The 18,214-nt window shown below is 39.9% G+C and overlaps 1 protein-coding gene across 3 annotated transcripts in view; it reads right to left on the bottom strand.

Moving 5' to 3' along the window:
* Positions 1 to 18,214, bottom strand: part of AFF3 (AF4/FMR2 family member 3) — a 329,927-nt gene that overhangs the window by 11,060 nt on the left and 300,653 nt on the right. For all 3 annotated transcript variants that reach the window (XR_001875384.1, XM_017818481.1, XM_017818482.1), the window contains exons 14-16: positions 17,936 to 18,063; positions 4,760 to 4,823; positions 1,978 to 2,114 (exon numbers count right to left, since the gene is read on the bottom strand). Coding sequence is in view for 2 of the 3 variants with exons in the window: in XM_017818481.1 (XP_017673970.1) it covers positions 1,978 to 2,114; positions 4,760 to 4,823; positions 17,936 to 18,063 (329 nt within the window). In the remaining variant the exon portion in view is untranslated. The remainder of the gene's footprint in view (positions 1 to 1,977; positions 2,115 to 4,759; positions 4,824 to 17,935; positions 18,064 to 18,214) is intronic.

The following is an 18,214-nucleotide window of genomic DNA, read 5'->3' as shown; positions in this document are numbered from 1 at the left end:
ACATATTTGCTTAAGTTACCAGACATACCTATGTTTCTTCTGGTTGTGCTTCAGAGCTATTTTGCCATTAGCGTGCCTCCCTGCACACTTTGAACAGCAGTAACTCCCTTGAACATCCGTCAGTCCAGAGGGGAGCACCTGGTGAGGTGACACCGTCTTACCAAAATAACCTCTGCTGCTGCAGAGACCCAGTTACACAGAGTTCATGCAGAAAGGTTTTCAGAGCATTTCAAGGCAGACAGCCTGCCTGGAAGCTGGTGCTGACCTCACCCTGCCAGTTCTGAGCGTGTCTACCCCGATTTGTTCCTCCAAGCAGAGCGCAGCATAGGGGGAACATGTGGCTCAGAGCTATTTTTGCTCATATGACATTACATTCAGATTCTATAAATATTAAACATCCACAGAGGTAGCACTGCTGTTTCAAGAGTGTATGTGCTATGCAATCACAAATTGGTTTCTGGAAATCTCAGCTTCCAGCTGAATACCTGAACAACAGACAAGGTTAGGACAACACAGAGCGCTTCTGGGCTCACTTCCAGAAAAATACCTGTTTCCCATAATTAGCTGCTTGTGATTTTTTTCTTACCTTTGCTTTCAGACTTTAATCTTGATATCTGTGCCAAAATTCAGCATGAACATTTTGTTTCTACAGGCATACCTAGCAAACCACTTATTTTTCTGAGCTGCAGAAAGTGAGATCAACAGCAATTCACACCACAACACAAATACAGCTACACATATTATTGAAAGCTATGGATCTGCAAGCAAAATTCATTTCCAGAGTTAGGATCATATATTTACTACCATGAGAAAAGACAGGGCGGACAAGAAAGACAAGAAAGAGCTTTCTGCCTTTTGAAAAAAAAAAAAAAAGAGAAGAATTGCAGACATGGGGAAAAAAAAGGAAGGGAAGAATTGCAGAGATGGAATGTACTATTCTTTTACAGAAAAAAACCTATTTGGTTTTGTTCAATAACCTCCTAGTTAGAAAGCTGGCCTCAATCCACTGAAATGCATCAGAAGACAACCCTAAGTGGAATAAAATGCCAGTGGAATTATTAACATGCGAGAAAATTTTTGCATCAACACTAAGTCCAAAATAACGCATTTGTTTTAGAAGCTTCGATCCATTACGAATGTTATTAAAAATGCAAATATGTTACTTCCTATGAACTTAATCCTGATGAGAGCTGCACAGTTGACTGTCCTGAGGAATGATGCCATGGCCCCTGGCAGTGCAACTTTCTCCGCTAGTGTGTCACTCTCTTGCAGAGAGTCCCTCAGCTGCTGGGATGATTTTGATCTTTGTTTTCTCTACCAGCACTGCCAATAATGTTAATGGTCAGTACCAACTGTAATGGAGAAAAGGACTTTAGGGACATATTTTCTTCATGGGGACTGTGGATGGGACAGAATTCTACACTGTACTGTTTGGAGAGCCATGAGGGTGACTAAAAGTAGGGGTGGCTTTAGGGTGAGCTGAGATGCTTTTGAGACTCCACTGGCTACATTGGGAGCATACACACCAAGTGGACTTTAAGTGTCCATTTTTCTATCCCTGTTGACATCTTCTTTCAGGTAACCTTTAAACAGCAATCTTAAAACACATTGCAAGATTTTTCAAACTACCATTCTGTGAGAGTGTTTTGTTATTATGGATTACTATTTTTCTCTATTCAGTAGCTTGGGACTTACATCATGACACTCTTGAAGTAATTTGCAGTTCAAGTAATATAAAAGTATTTGGGTGCCGGTTTTTTTGGTCCATTTTTTAAAATTTTTTTTATTCTTCAAAGTTTCCTGATTTAATTTCTAAAGAAATCACAGATAATACATACACATTACATATGCACTGACCAGGCACTTCTGAGGATTCCACTTCTCCCCTTTTCCTGTATGTAGGAAACTGTGATAATGCAGATGAGCATGTTTGCACAGAGATCATCAACCCCTGAGACCATCTCCTCCCTTTCCTACCTGATGAGTTCAACTGTTTCTGAATACATGGTATAAGGGGATTTAGATTCCATTGGGCCTTGTTCCATTGCATTTCCACACTCAATAAATGATAGCGCTGCTTCTGCATAATTCAGTGCCTTTCCAAACTTCTCCACCTAGAGGGAAAAAATAAGGACACAGAGAAATAGTGTAATCATCAAGATGTGCTTACATTTCATAGGATTTTTTCAACATAAATTGTAAACTTGACACCAGTTGGTATATCTTCAGATTCACAATTTTTTTCTGGGAAAAAGCTAAACCCCATCAAACTCTCTGTATGAGTGAAAATCATGCAGAAGATACCGAAAGCAGAGCTGAAAAAAGCTCTGAGATATTATTTGTTCAACACTTTTGTGTCCAAAGAAGGATCAGGTCTGCCTAGGACATTCCTGACAAGTGTTTGTCAAAGCTCTTCCAGTGCTGAAAATTCCACAAACTCATCAGGCCTTTTGTTCAAGCTTTCATTAAAAAGTGTTTCACATATCTTTGCAGATGTAATTTTTTATCACCCAACAAAGAAAGGTAAATGAAACCCTGAACTAAGAGAAGAGAACTAAATACTTTGACTACTAACTCATATACAAAGGTTCATCTCTGTTACCCTGTCTTCTTTATCCCTACCATTTTCAGCACTGCTCTCCTCTTGACAGGAATTTGCTTTCTATATCCTCCTCTTTCAGGAGGATATGCTGCTCCCTCAGCATCTTCCGAGATCCTCCTTCCTTGTCCCATTTCTTCTCCTGTTTTTGGTACTTCTTTGACTCTGTGTGTATATTTTTGTGCTTATAGGCATATATGTGCATATATATGTCCTCAGTGACAGTGTATATGCAAATATACACATGATGTTCATATGTGTACACTTACATACCACTTATCTGCTCTCAGAATTTCATTTTTGATGTGAAAGGAGAATCATACTAAGACCTCTCTGTCCTGACTTCTTTCTCCTTCAGTCACAACTCCTGCGGTACATAAAGCCCATTAATGGACTGGATGTATTTGGCTGAAATCTGATGAACACAGTGAAAGGTTAATGGACCTTATTCTTTTCCAACGGATAAAGATTTTAAATAGTAACTTTGGAATGGCACACTGGCTTCAATCTATTTTAGGTTCTTATATGACTCCCATTGCGATCATACCAGAGAACTTCACAAACTTTTTATTGTATTTCTCTCCCTGATGCTCCAGTGGAGGTGGAAGCGCTATTATCCCAATTTCACAGATGGGGGACTGAGGAGCAGAGAGACTTAGAGAGATTTTCAGGGCTGCTCACTCTAAGTGCCTATGTTAAGTAATGCAGTGCCAAAGCAGGTGGTGTTGAGCCCAGCAAGGTGATTCAAAGTGCCTAAAAGGCACTTTGGCAATATGGCATTTCCTTCGGGATGCCTACACAGCCAGAGAGGGAAAGGAAGTACCTGCAAAGGGCAATTCACAAGGTGTAAGTAAGGTGCTGGTCCACTGTATAGGGAAGCTGAATGTGGAGGATATTTCAACCACCTAATACTGATAGGAAGCTATTCAAACTGTGTCTAGATGACTTTCATGCAGGAAACTTCTGGCAGAGAGCAGAGAATAATGCTTGCAACTCCTTTTTCTGGGATTCTACCATAAAAACATTTCTCTCCAGGCTAAGAATTTCCTTTGCATATCAAGTGATCTTTTCCATTCTGTTTAAAGCAACACACTAAATTGCACCATTTGTACTTCTCCACAATATTTTCTGATTTAAGACTCACTTTAAAGTAATATGGAACTGAATAAACCATGGAAATCTGTGCTAATAAACTCAGGTAGAGTGTAAAACACGGTGTTAGTGTCCTAAATTAAGGGCCTGCTTCTGCTTCCGTGGCCTTTTTACATTTTGCACAGCTGAGAAAAAAAGAGGTGAAGAAACAGAGGTTCTGAGCCACCTTTCTTCTTTCCTGATGCTCTGACAGCAGAGTGTTTGACTGACAGAGCAAGGCAGGAATGCAGCTACTCCCACCTGCAAGACAGCCACACTAATGCAGGGTTCCACTCCATATACTGCCATCTCAGAGACCTCATGTCGCTGGCTTATCCATGGTGCTGGAGAACACAGCCTTGGAGAAAGCTGAAGGATAGCTAAGCAGAGCTCTCCTGGAGCCCTGTATACTTTCTTGCACCCATTTGTCTGGAAAGACAAGTTTAGTGCTCCATATAATCTCAGATTCCCCTATTTCTTACTGGCTACATTTTTAGACAGGTCAAAGCCAGGGCCAAGAATCTGTTTGTTGCAACAATACTTTGTGTGCTAGGTGTTCCTCTAGGGTTGCACAGATTCCTTGTGTGCTTCTGATTATGTCCAGAAACATTTGCCGTGAAACCAGGGTTCTTCTGGCACTGAAAAGCCAAAACTCTTTAAAAAAAAGTACAAATACCTCAGCCACCAGATCAGATTTGGGGATGCAATTATAGGACCTAGTCAGCTACTTAAACTGAGAAGATAGGCATGTGGATCCCTTACACAGCCTCCATTACTATAGTTACTAATTAAAGCAAAGGGATAAACAGAAAGTTTTATTTATCCAGGCCTTTATCTCAGTAAGTCATTATTTGTTAAGTCATAGTTTATTGGGCTATGAACATTTGATTATATAAACATTTCTTAATTTAACAAGCCTAGCCATCCCTATAATAGATTTTATAATTACCCCAGCAATACTGTGCTGATGAAGAAAGTGCATCACAAAAATAATTTGCAGCAATGTAACTGGAAAGAAAATGTTCTCACCATTGCATCTGCTTTATGCTTCTTCCGTTTAGCTTCCTGCATAAAGTAATCTGCATTGCGTGGCCTATCAGGGGAAAATAAGAAGACATTTTATTATTTTCTGAAGTGCAGAATATTTTAAAGCTATTTCCCCCTTATTTTAAACCTGATTTGCAAATATTTTTTATGAAGAAAATACACTTATTGTGTAACCATGGATCTTCTATTTTCAAATTGCTGCCTGTGGAGACAATAGCATTTATGGCTGTTCTCATTCTTTAGAAGTCAGTGATTCAAAGTAAAAAAAAGCTAATAAAATGCATTTTTATGGATTATATAAACTGCTTCCCAAATTAGTGCAGTTCTGGTCTGCGAAACGGATGTAAGCATTAAGCGGAACAAGATATTCTGTCTTTTCTTCTCCCTGGTGCCTGCTTACCTCTTTTTCTATTCCTCTCTGTACATTGTTATTTGCCTTGGCTTCACCCTCCTCTCAAAACAAGTGTGTGTTTAATCTCTCCACTTTGAAAACACACATTGAACCTGCTTGCCTCCACAGCTACCATCTCACTCTTCTCCCTCTTATCTGTAAGCATGCTGAGAGTGCTGTTTACTTTTGCTGCCTGGAGTTCATCTCCGACTCAGTGCTGGGCTGCCTGCTGCAATTCCATTGGTGTTCCTAGTGCCAATTTCTCCATTGATTTCTCCTCAAACAGGTCTCGGAAATTCCATCCCTTCCTTAATCTACCTAACCTGCAGGGCACAAATTCAACTTTTCGCTCTGTCCTTAAATTCACAAGTCCATCTGTGATCCAGATTTATCCACTCCCATTCAAACTCAAAACAAACTGATGTCTCCTTGTCACCACCTCAGTGAGCTCCTCGTGGCTGAAGCAAATTTTTTCATCTCCTCCTACAAGCTCTCTCTATGGCACCTTTCTCAGTCACTATGGAGAACAGCCATTTGCCAAGTCATTTCAGACTGTAACATTGCATCTGTAGTTGTTGCCTCTCATAAAAGTCTTCACGTTTCCTGACCCTGCAGATTCTTCCAGTCTCATATACGTGGGAGGTGACCTTCTTCTTTCTCTACTCAGCTAAAACATGTCCTGGTTCTTCTCAGCTTATACTGTGGTTAATGCCACATCTTCCTCTCTCTCAGAGAGGGAAGTTTTGCCTTGCAAAATAGTTTTCTCAGTATTGGTTAGAGTGTCATCCCTTTGTCCTTATCTAAAGAAAATGAGATATTCCTGAGTAGTCTGAGTTCTGATGTTTTTACCATTCATCTGTTGTACATTAACTCCAATGGGCAGCTCAGCTCCACACAGTTAATCGCTCACTTCCCTCCAATGGGATGGGGAAGAGAATCAAAAGAGTAAAAGTGTAGAAGAGTAAAAGTAAGAAAACTTGTGCACTGAGACAAAGGCCATCTCACGGAAAGCAGGGCTTCAATGTGCTTGACAGTGACTTGGGCAGATAAATGCCATCACTCTGAACATCCCCTCTTTCTCCTTCTTCCCCCAGCTCTTTCTGGCTGAGCATGACACCATATGGTGCAGTCAGCTGGGGTCAGCTCTCCCAGATGTGTCCCCTCCCAACTCTTTGTGCACCCCCAGCCTGCTTGGTGGGGTGGGGTGAGAGGCAGAGAATGCCCTGAGGTTGTGTTAGTGCTGCTCAACAATACTGAAGCATCTCTGTATTATCAACACTGTTTTGGTTATGGATCCAATATAGAGCACTATAGGAGATATTACAAAGAAAATGAACTCTATCCCAGTCCAAACCAGTCCACATTCGTAACTACTTTTTTTTCTTGAAATTGGGATTTTTCTGCACGTGTGTTTAACAACATGTTTTGTGTCAGCCAGAGAAGATGCAGATCTAAAAAGTGAAGTCAGAGGAATGAATGAGTAAAACTTTCTTGCTGATAGCAGTAAGAACATGCTCAGATTCATAACTGAGATCAGTGGGGGCACAGAGGAGCCTATTGACAGAAGAGCACAGCCATATAACTTCCTTAAGAACACAAGGCTATTTGGCAGTGTGTTTACTTTGTTTCTTTCTACTGATGTGCATACTGTTTTAAGGACATTTAATTGTATCAGAGAAGGTTAGTCAACCTTATTTGGAAGAGAAGAAAGGCTAAATATAACTAGATGGAAATGAAATTCAAAGTCTGCCTACTTTAGAATGATTTCTGTCCTAAAAAACTGGTTGATATGAAAAATAGTTCCTTTGTTCCAACTTTCTATAAAATATTATTCTTTGCAGAGTGAAATTTCACCTCAGCTTACTCTACCTAGTAGGTCAGCAAGGGGACTAAAGACAGGTTTGTGTCCCAGGATCTCATAACCTACTACAGCTGCAAATACTTCCTGTGTGCAACAAGATGCTAATATTATCTTAATAATAAGAACCATCTGAATTTGGTCTTGGTCAATTATGAAATATTACACATTGAAACAGTGTTAGTTAGATACAGAAAAATAGCTATGTTTTCAGAAACACAAAAGGAATTTTTAAAAAAATATTCTGTCTCTCTTTGTCTTGTGCAATGACCTAGGTAAGATGATTTACTATGAAGTACAAAAAAGCAAAGCAAGGCAGAGCAACAAACCAGTGGTCTCATCTATCTGAAATGTTCAAAGTGATGAACCTTTACATGAGCCTTTCAAACTCAGGTCATTAAAATACATCCTTTGCAACATTCTGTCCTAAATATCACCCAGCACTGTATGTCCAATTTCCTTCTTTGAAGCATGGCAAGAGGCTGTAAAAACAATGTGAGATAACACAATGTAATTATGGTTGGCTTATTTATAAGTTAATTGTAAAATGATTTTCAACTTGCAGCAGGTTTTATTCTCCCATGTTATGATTAGCAATGGGGGGATTAGCACGAATATGAACATTACTGAACCGAGAAGCCTGCTTTGAGGGCCCTGCTGAGGGCTGGGTTAAGTGTAACGCAAAAACTGAAGTCATCAGTTTGTACTAAGTCCAACTGTTGTTTGTGAAGTCTCATATAAAAAAGAGAAGCCATTAAAATGCCATGTTAAAACAAAGCACATATATTCTCCATGTGAATGTTTAGGTATTTCCATGGGAAAAATACACAACTGATTTAGAAATCAGGGGATGCCTAATAGAAATTAGGATGCATTGGGATAAAATGGATAGATTAGCATTAGCTTTTTAAACAGAACTTGTTCAATAGTGTTAATAAACATGCCAAGTCAAATTCTGGTATCGTAATTCAATCTATGAAATACCATTCTTCAATTTATCACTACATCTTAATAACCTTTATATTCAGATAACTAATGTGCACCTTGGGTGAAAATGGGAAGCTGAAATGTCCTATAGATTCAATGCATGGTTTTATACACTGTATAAATTTCTTATATCATTTTAGTAACAAAATAGTTCAAATTATTATGCCACGAAGTAGAAAAAGTAGAAAAAAACCCCTCTTCTATGGGCTTCTTGAAGATAAGAGGTTGCCTCAGCTCATGGACATATGAAGACACGTGAGAAAACTGATGCATAAATTAATTATTCAGGATAGCTCTTTTGCATACTGCACATTTTGTATCTATGAAGTTCACAAAAAATTGTTAATCTTATTCTGATTTTACAGACTCTGAAGTTATAGTGACCTGGTGACCAAGAACCCATCTCTGTTACAAACATGAAGGTTCATCCAAATTTCCTCTGCAGCTTATTTAGTTACATTGGTGATAATCTCAGACTGGAAAATTTGCAGGCAATCTCACTGGATGCTTATTTCAGATCCTGTGTGTTGTTGACAAGAGGCACTTGGAGGAGAAGCAAATCTGTTTTCCCACTGAAGACACTCAGAAAGGTCTGTGGCTAAAACTCTTTTCAGGTTTTTGGTCTCAACTTTGCAATGCCCCTGCAGATGACAGCCTTGCTACAGCCTGAGAAGAGAGAGAATAGAAAAATTTCTACAGGGTTAAAATGGTACTAGGATATTGGTTGAACTGGAGTGGCTGTGAAGAGCAGAAGCAGCACTGGAATCTCTTTGTTAGGCTTACTGGTCATGAATGTAAACTGAAGTCCCAAGGAAAGTTATTCAGTGATTTCTGGTTTTCAGACAATTGAGTCAGACTCTTCTTGTAAGTTATTTACAAGTGTATGAATCTATTGAGATCAGCACTGTCACTCCAGACTTACAAAGATAATTCAGACCTCTTTAAAAAAAAAAAAAATTAAAAAGAAGTCTGACTTCAAATTAACAGGTAGAAACAAGTGTTTTATCTCTATTAATAATCTTGACTGCACAAGAAAGTCTTTCGTTTCTGAATATCTGATTGTTGGTACTTTTAGAAATATAGTCCTCTTCAATAAAGCCAAAAAGGAGTTCTAATACACTGCTCTAATGCATCTCATATATCTCTCTGAAAGGCAAGAGAAAGAGCGTAAAGCATCAGCGCCAACTAAGTCAGGCCGCTGGTGAATTCTCCCTGGGATCAAGTGTCATTATGTGAAACTGGCTGCTCTCGAGGAGAATTTACCCTACTACGTTGATTGGGGAAAGCAATCAAGTACCGCTGGAACCATTTCAACGCATTCTCAGTCAACACTAGCCAGTCACCTAGGCACTGCAACAGAATCCAGCCTTTTACAGAATAACCCCCCCACGGCTAGATCTGATAGTACAAACAAGGCCAGGCTTCCTTTTCAGCAGCGGCATTCAAACCATTTATGACTTTGACAAGGGCAGCCTCAGTAGCATGGCTGGGGCTGAATCCAGGATGAAATTTATCAAACAATCCGCTACTGTCCAGAATTTCTCTCACTTGCCTTGGCACCACTTTCTCTGGGAGCCTGTCGAAAACCAGCGGGAAAGACGGCATTTCCATTGCTTGTTATGTTGTGCGGGATCCCAGCATGAGGTGAGATGGCTGTGGGCATCGTAATTACTCCCCTCCCAGAAGCAGCCTTTCAGAATTTCTGGGTTGTTGAGCTCCTAAGAGTGGTGTTACCATTACCCAGGTGAAATGCTTTTGTGTGTGTATATGCTTCTCTCATCCTATTTAGCTCCATGCCATTACAGTGCATCTCTGCCCCCTTTGTCTTTTGCTGTCTTCTCTGAATTTAATTTACTCCAGTTTAGCAGATAATTGCAAAAATGTAAACTCATGCAGTAAAATAAAGGGGAAAGAATCAAACAAAGTGAATCAATAAAAGCCTTACTTTGTACAGTAATTTATCAGTATCTACTGCAAAATAATCTCCTTGGAACTCAGAGCAACCAGTGGTATTTACAGAGTATGGTGTAGGTTAGACTCCAATATACAATTTTAATTATAACTGCATTCAAACCCACATTTTTCATCTAATTTTTATATTTTATATGAACTAAATACTAAACTATAGCATTTTCTGCTTCATTTACATAATCTACCACTTGTACGTTATTTCTTACTGTCGTACGGTGCTTTATGAGGATACATTAAAAAAACTAATAAAAGTTCAATTAAACATCATAAATGTAGCCAAGTGCACATTTTAATACCCTTCAGAGATAATACTGCTGAAGTGTTATAAAAAACCCAACTAGTGCTTCCTCAGTGTACAACAATTGCATGTAATAAAAGCAGTTTAAATCATAATTCTAAATATAGGACCAGTTTCACAACTTTAGGAGTCTAAACACTGAAAAAATGGGTGTGTTGGAAAGAAGTAGAACAGCAAAATGAGTGACTTTGAAATTTGGTCAGAGCTAGGGCAAATCAGAAGAAACTGGCATAGCCAGGTAAACCTATGTCCATTTTTGAAGCTGTGGCGGTATGCCCTGAGCTTTCAGTCCAGGAGGAGAAGAAAATCCTATAAGAGGAAGAAAACCATGTAAAGTAAAAGGCAGGGGTACACAGCCTTGCCTGTTTGCTGTTTCATACCAGGACACGTGTCAGGAGTTTGTCTGGCATGTTGGGTCACAGATAAGGGTGTTCTTCTTTGGGGTAAACAACAGAGCTGAGTGGGTATTGCTATACAAAATAGTGTTCTCCCCTGATGTATCACAGCCTCTTGCCCATTCCACAACTTCAAATAAATGCTGTTTTATGGGACATAGCAGTGCTGCGTCTGCGGCGCGGCACGGCACACACACAGAGCCCGTGACACTGCACGAAGTGGGTACCTAACTATAGGAGTCTCATGCTTACTCTGGCAGACCCAGCAGGTCTGGAGGTTCACCAAAGGAGCATGCCAAGTGGAGAGGGACAGGAGAGTATTTCTGAGCCATTTAGATGATAGTACTATAGGCATTTCAGAAAGACAGGCACAAAGGATCTGATTGGAGTCAGGCCAAATGCAAGAAAAATTTACTCAATCACACAATTACACAACATCTTGTTGGGTTTAGTATAACAAGGTCAATAGCTCAGATTAGATGAATAGATGAATAGTACAGATACCTACAGAGGGAGTTACTGTTGCAAAAAATATCAGACAAAATTAAAGCCTCGCATCTAACTTAAATGAAATGCAGAAGGATAAAATAAGTGGGGACTCCTATTTTGGCAAAAATGCAAAATCCCCCAGACTAACCATCTTAATGTAGTGAAATACAAGAGAAAGAGTCAAAATCTACCACAAATTCCTGGGTATGACCCAGATTCATGACTTATAGATATCCATGCAAAATCAATATCTAAACTAAAACACGCAAGGGCAAAGTGTACAAGTGAAAAGAGAGGAAAGAAAGAAGTACTCACAATAGGGACTTTTGTCTCTTTCAATGTATGTTAAATAGATATAGTGAAATAAACTAATTTCAGTTGAAGATGGAGTGAAAACTTTTATAATCAGACCTAGGGAGAGAGGGCAGGACTACAGCAGTCCAGATCTATTTTGTTTTAAAATCCCATGGAATGACGCCTTAAATTCTTAAGAAGCAGCTGAAAACCAAAGGCAGAAAGACCTTTCTGGGAGAGGGACTACCTGGCAGCCAGCTTTGATGTACCCAGCTCTGTTGAGGGAGAAGACAAGGTCTGGGTGAAACTGCTGGGTGACATGAATGGGATATCTACACTGAAAGAAGCAGGCGATCCTGAAACAAAGACTTTATCCAAGGATCCTGTCTTGTCAAGCCTGCCTAAGAAACTTTGGTAATCACAGGACTTGAAAGAAATCATAATGAGGCACATAATCATGTAAACAACTGATAGGGATTTTGGGAATTCATATTCCTCATGGGTGTTAGGTTATCATAGCCCCTCTCCAGCTCCATGACTCATTGTTTGTTCTGAAGATAAACAGGGTATTCCCAGGCTAAAAATGATTTTGAATAGTCTACCTGTGATTCTCTAGATTAAAGAGGTTATGATCATTTGCCTGTGTGGTTTGTTATCACTGGCAGATGAAAATGTACTTTACATGTTTAAGGAATGATCAGGAAAGCTCCCAGGCTTCCCTGGGGGATCACAGCCTTTGCACCCTAGGGCCATTACAGTGAACCTTCTAGTGCAAAATGGAAACTTCTGGGTAATTATATTGTGAAAAATGGACTTGAAACACATTCTTCAAATGTATGTAAATACATTTTCCACTGCCACGGGCACAGCAAAGCTGACTTGGGAATTAAGCCTCAAATAGAGGCATTAGAATATCTCGTACACACCACATCTGTGAATCCTGGAATTGAGGGTGATGAAAACTCACACCTCCCTGTGAGCTAGCACAAGTAGTCAAAGTCCCAGTTACACTGGGATGGACTTCTAGATAGCAGAGGAGAAATCAAACCTCAGGCAAACAAGCTCTGTCAAGTACCAGAGATGTGGTAGAACGGCAAACACCATGGAAGGTAGCTGAGACTTCCGCATATTCAGCATGAGACCTAGACTACTCCAAGAGCTGCAGGGTTTGGAGGGTGCTCATCATCTGCTGTAGGCATCTGCTCATTGCTCACCAGCTGTAGAGGTGAGGAAAGACTGGGAAAGACTCGTGGGAGAGACTGTCTTTTCCCATCCATGAGATTCAGCTCTGCTGCTGGGACCTGGAGGAGAGTTTGTTGAACCTGATTAGAAGACCCTTGTCTTGCTCGTTATTATGAATCATTGTGGACTGAAGATATTTTCTAGTCTATCTGTAGAGTAAGAAAAAGCTACATCAAAATCAATTAATGCAAACAAATCCTCCTTCCTGAGTGACAAAATTTTCAGATCTGAGTCTTTCAGTAAAAACATTCCTTGGCTATGCCTGTGCAAGTGAAATAAAGCAGGGCAAGGATACCAGCTTTATCATTTGATCATCCATGCTGTGTAATTGCTGATACTCACTCTCCCTGGCATAGTTTTGAGCTCAGTTCCAGACAAAGCCTGAGCACAGCTGGGGGACAGCACAGGCCAGGGACTATTCTCAGGAGGCAGTGAATGTTCTTTGTTTTGGGGAGTGCAGACAGTTTAATCATACAAAGATAAGCAGTGCTGAGCCACTTGCCCACAGGAACGGAGGAGGGGCATGGATGTAGCATTTAAGTTCAAATGAGGTCCACGGGTCTGGTTTTCCTTTAATGACAGGGAATAGTGGCTATAAATTCTATACCCTGTGAGAATCTCCTGCCAGAGCTGATTAAGCATCTGTTTCCCACCAAACCAAGTGTCCTTATAAAGAAAGGGGGTAGGTGGTCTTGCAGAGAACAGGTAGCTTAATTATCTAATCATGGGAGGCAGTGTCTGGCACATCTAATGTTATTTTATCATAGGCAGGGTACACATGAGAAAATTCAGTGCCACAAGTAAGAATAAGAGGGAGACTGGGATAGTCAGATGAAGTCTTGAAATCCCTCAAAGCCAAGAAACTGGGAGCAGTCCAAAGTAAGTATATGAATTTTCAGGAATTTGGTGTAGTAGACATTGGTCTATCTGACCAGTGATTTTTTAGATTGCTGATGAGAAGAAAGAGGAGCCAAGCTCTGTTCCTTAACTGTGCTCCTCAGGATGTGTTCAGCACTACAAAAGTTTCTCTAAATATTTCAGGAGTCCCTGGGGCATTTTGAGCAATGCAAAGTGAAATCACTTCCAGATGTTGTTTGGGAATCAGAACCCATACAACAGAGCACCTTCTCCTTTCCACTCTGAGGAAGAACAAGGAAGAGGAGACTTTTGAAAATGAGACACTTGGGGTTTCAAGCCAAAACAAAGAGATGTGCCAAGAAGTTGTTTTTTGAACTCTTCATGAGCTCTATGCATAACACCTTTACAGTCTGAATATTTTCTGGGTATATGGTTTACTGTTTGACAAACAAACATAGGAATTCTATCTCACCACAGGATATGTCGCTTGGACAATGTAAAGCTGGTGGATGTGTGTGTAGCACTGAAATTCATAAAGGTGGAACAGACATTCAACAAAACATGAATTAAAAAAAAAAAGCTGTAGAAGATGTATTATCTCACTCCTCTAAGGCCAGAAAAAAAGAAAAATAAATATAAGTGAAGAAAAACCACACTTCAAGTTTGAAAGAATACCCATAATGCAATAAAATAATCCTGAGGAGCATGTTCTGATTTAGACATAAGGAAAACTGTGAAGCTGGGTACGCTCTGCTCTTTTTTATACCACATATGCAGTGTTTTGAGGAAGGTGTGGGACTGTGCCCTTGGGCACCCACAGCATGTCTGTGCTTATCCCTTCAAGGACAACAGACTTAGTTCCTAAATGCAGTTATTGGGAATTCTATCATTCAGTGAAATTACAGCAGGAATCAATTTGGCTTGAAGCATTACTATGTAGCCTTGAAAACGTTCTCTTCATGGGGTCAAAAATGGCCAAAAATCCAGGAAATCTTGTTAAAAATTACCACTGAAAACAGCATAGATGTCACTTAACATATAAGGCATGCTGGGTACCTCTAAGCATATCTAGATCTATCAGTAAAAAATGGCAAACTAGGTAAAGTAGAATTTTGCCTGTCTTTTGAAGACTGTTAGCTATATTTACTGTTCTGCTGCAGTGTATGTGTATACAGTACTCTGCCAAGCAACATACACTTTTTATTGACCTACTTGTGTTCCAATTTATTGCTAGTGACAGCTGTTGTCAATGATCTGGAGAAAATAAATTGAGAATAAAGGAAAGACACACTGATTGGTTAAAAAAATAGTTGTTGTTTTAAATCAAATATAAGGGATTTAGTCTCTTAAAAACTTCAGAGTCGGATTAAAATCAAGACTTTAAAGCCATGGCTGGATTACAGTAATTCAGAACTTCATGGATTATGAGATGAAATACTTCATAGGCATCATTTTGGACAAATGCTGCCATTAGGATTACTACATAATTTAGACCTACTGTACTGCATTTCCTCTGCTGTGGTACTATATGAATTTGAAAGACACTGACTGCCATGTTTAATTTGATCCTTCTAATATGTGAGTCAAATTTGTTGGCATTTAACATTTACAGCCAGTCTAATGTGCTACATTTCAGTGACTTCTCTGCACAGTAATTTCAGAATCAAGATCTAGTACAGCTAGTATTCTGATGGCATATGCCAGATACAGGTTGTGGATGACAGATGTAGTACTTGACAATGTCCTTCCTCTAGTTAGCACAACAGACATTTAACTGTTTCTGGGTTTTAAGGACAAATTAAGATACATTTGATTCTGTGTTCTATCTTATTTGGCTTTTTTTTATTTTTTAAGTGTCTACAAGTTGCTTGGGGATATTTTACATAGAAGGCACTATACAACAATGTTTAATTGTATCTGTCTGAAAAGTCGAAACAGTTTTATTGGAGATGCCTGCCAGAGAAATCATTTCTATCACTAATGGAGAAAGCAAGTGATAAAAGCCTCTCAGATGACAGTGATGCTGACCAAAGCAGATCTCCTATGACAGTATCCTAGGGGGAAAGTGAAACAAATCAGTCCCCCTGTTTTTTGTCAGCATCTTGAGGGAAAAGCAGATGAAGATACAATAGTTCTGTTGTAGCTGTTTCTGACTATGTTTCTTTCTAATCCAAAGAGATGAGCACATCCTATTGACTTTTGACTCTGACACCTTTCTGCCTTGTATGTACATATTTAAACTGCAGAAAAATTAAGCAGTTGCAAGTAAATTACAGATGATAAAGTATTTTAAGAGATATGAAGAGTTAGGTAGTACTTCTAAACACTGTTAAATAAACATACTGGAAGAGTTAAAAACATGGAGGGAGGTGGAGTAAGAGGAATAACAAGGATATATATACACAGGGGAGAGTTTTTTCCAAAAGAGGCAGAAAAACTGACTACATTTATTCAATTTACATCTGCTTATGACTGCCATGAATATACACAGAAATTAAGCCTTCTTTTCTTGACATGCAAGCCAGTTACATCCTTTTGAAGTCCACAGGAATTATTTGTACCTTATAGTAGGAAACCTGGTTTCTCTTTATGAGAGGCTGCTGCCTCTCTAGTTGTCCTTGAGACCAGACAGTGTGAACAGACATTACAGTTTGAACAACAACAACAATAATAATAATTGTCAATATTAAAAAAAAAACCAATTCTGGCAGAAAGCAGTTTCTGAGAAAACAAGGCTGTTATCCCAAGATTTCTTTTGGTATAAAGGAGTTAGAGATGTTGTGGGTAAAAGTCTGGGAGTACGAAAACTATGTCAAGGTCATGCAGCTTAGAGCTCCAGGCAGTTTGAGGCATGCCTTGAACAGAACCTCTTCTACAATAGCCAGAAAAAATATGAGTATTTTCAGGCCAGACAGAACATTATCAGTCAAAAAGAATGTGGATTTTCTAGATACTAGGATTTCAACCTTCAGTTTCCCCATTTTACCTTATCTAAATAATACTATGTCCTAAATGACCTTGGGAAACAAATTGGCAATTTTAATTTACCAAAAATAAAAGAAAGACCATTACAAGCTTAAAATATTTTCAGAGAAGTAGCCAGGGATGTGTGAAGGATGCAATGGAGGTGGGGAGGGCCAGGTACCCCTCCAGGTACTCATGCTTACCACTGCTGCCTCCTGCTCACCCTGCTCTTGTGATACCTCTAGCTGAGCAGAAGTAGCAGCAGCTGTCAAGGCTCAGAGATGCAAGGTTCCTTATGTCCTCTCTCCTTGCTCCAAAGGGTGCACAAGAAGGTGCCCCTCTCACCCTACCTTGTTATAGTTATGATACATTAATAGTCTGATGTGTGCATAATTAATACCAGTGCCACAAGGATACTAATAAAGTCTTAATGGCCCTGACCTGCCTCATGTGGGGCCTCCCCCTCTGTCCATGGGCTAATGAAATCCATTTAAGCTCAGGTCTGGGCCTTCACTCCCTGTCCAATTCACTGCAAGCGTGCCCTTTACAGCAGTGCTTGTGCCTGGCCATGTCCTCCATTGGCCTGGACCCTGCCCTGGGGTTTGCCTTCCTGACCGGACCTCAGACCTGCCTTGTCACTATGCATGCCTGGCAGTCCCCAGGCTGTGTCTGTTGGACCTGATTCTGACCTGACTTCCTGGCCTGACCTTGGACTTGACTCATCACCATGGAAGTGCCTGAGGATCTTAGTGCTTGGTTGAACCTGACTCCACATTTGGGCTTGCCCTGCTCACCTGGTTTAGGTGTTGTGGGACTTGGACCCCTGCCAGCTGCATTTTGCATCTTCGCTCTTGGTGCCCTATCCTTTGGGAACACCCAGTCCTCAGTGCTCCCTGATGATGAGGGACTTTTGAAAAGAGCTTGTAGTTAAAGGACAAGGGGGAATGACTTTAAACTGAAAAAGGGCAAGTTTAGGTTAGATGTCAGGAAGAAATTTTTTACTGTGAGGGTGGCAAAGTACCAGAGCTGGTTGCCCAGAGAAGCTGCAGATGCCCCATCCCTGGCAGTGTTCAAGGCCAGGTTGAATGGGGCTTTGAGAAATCTGGTCAAAACTGGGTGACATCCCCTATTCGTGGTGAAGGGGTTGGCACTAAACGGTCTTTAAGATCCTTTCAAATCCAAAGCATTCTATGACTCTGTGATTCTATGAATTCTACTATTCTATAGTTAGAGGCTCAATTTATGTTGAAAAACTAAGGAGTTTATATAGTATGTTTCATTCATTTCTCAGTGTACAATAAGTCTTACTAGAATTTTGGCCACATCTCAGTTCCCGTTGGACAAATTGTATTTTTCTCTTTTTAAATGCAAAAAATGATATTGTTTTAATTTTAAAGCCATTTGTACTTACATATCATCAAAGATAAGCTTTGTCCTTCTGCAGTCCCTGGGTGTGCTGGACAGAGGTGACCAAGGCTGTGTTTGGGACTGTGGCTTATTGCAGAGAAGAACATTTTCTGAATTGATGTGAATTGCTTTCTAGACAACAAACAGCAGGTAAGACATTGAGGAATTGGCTACTAACTTAAAAAAATTACAAATAACAAGAAAACCAGAGTGTCTTTGCACTGTGTTGTAAATTAGAAGTTAGTTTTCCTACTATTTGAGCAGGAAGTATGTACTAGTGTCC

The sequence above is a fragment of the Lepidothrix coronata genome, unplaced genomic scaffold (assembly GCF_001604755.1).
Source record: "Lepidothrix coronata isolate B3197 unplaced genomic scaffold, Lepidothrix_coronata-1.0 Scaffold68, whole genome shotgun sequence".
In the NCBI taxonomy this organism is placed as follows: Eukaryota; Metazoa; Chordata; class Aves; order Passeriformes; family Pipridae; genus Lepidothrix; species Lepidothrix coronata.
Note: the sequence above shows the minus strand (reverse complement) of the source record. Positions and strands in the feature narration are given on the sequence as shown.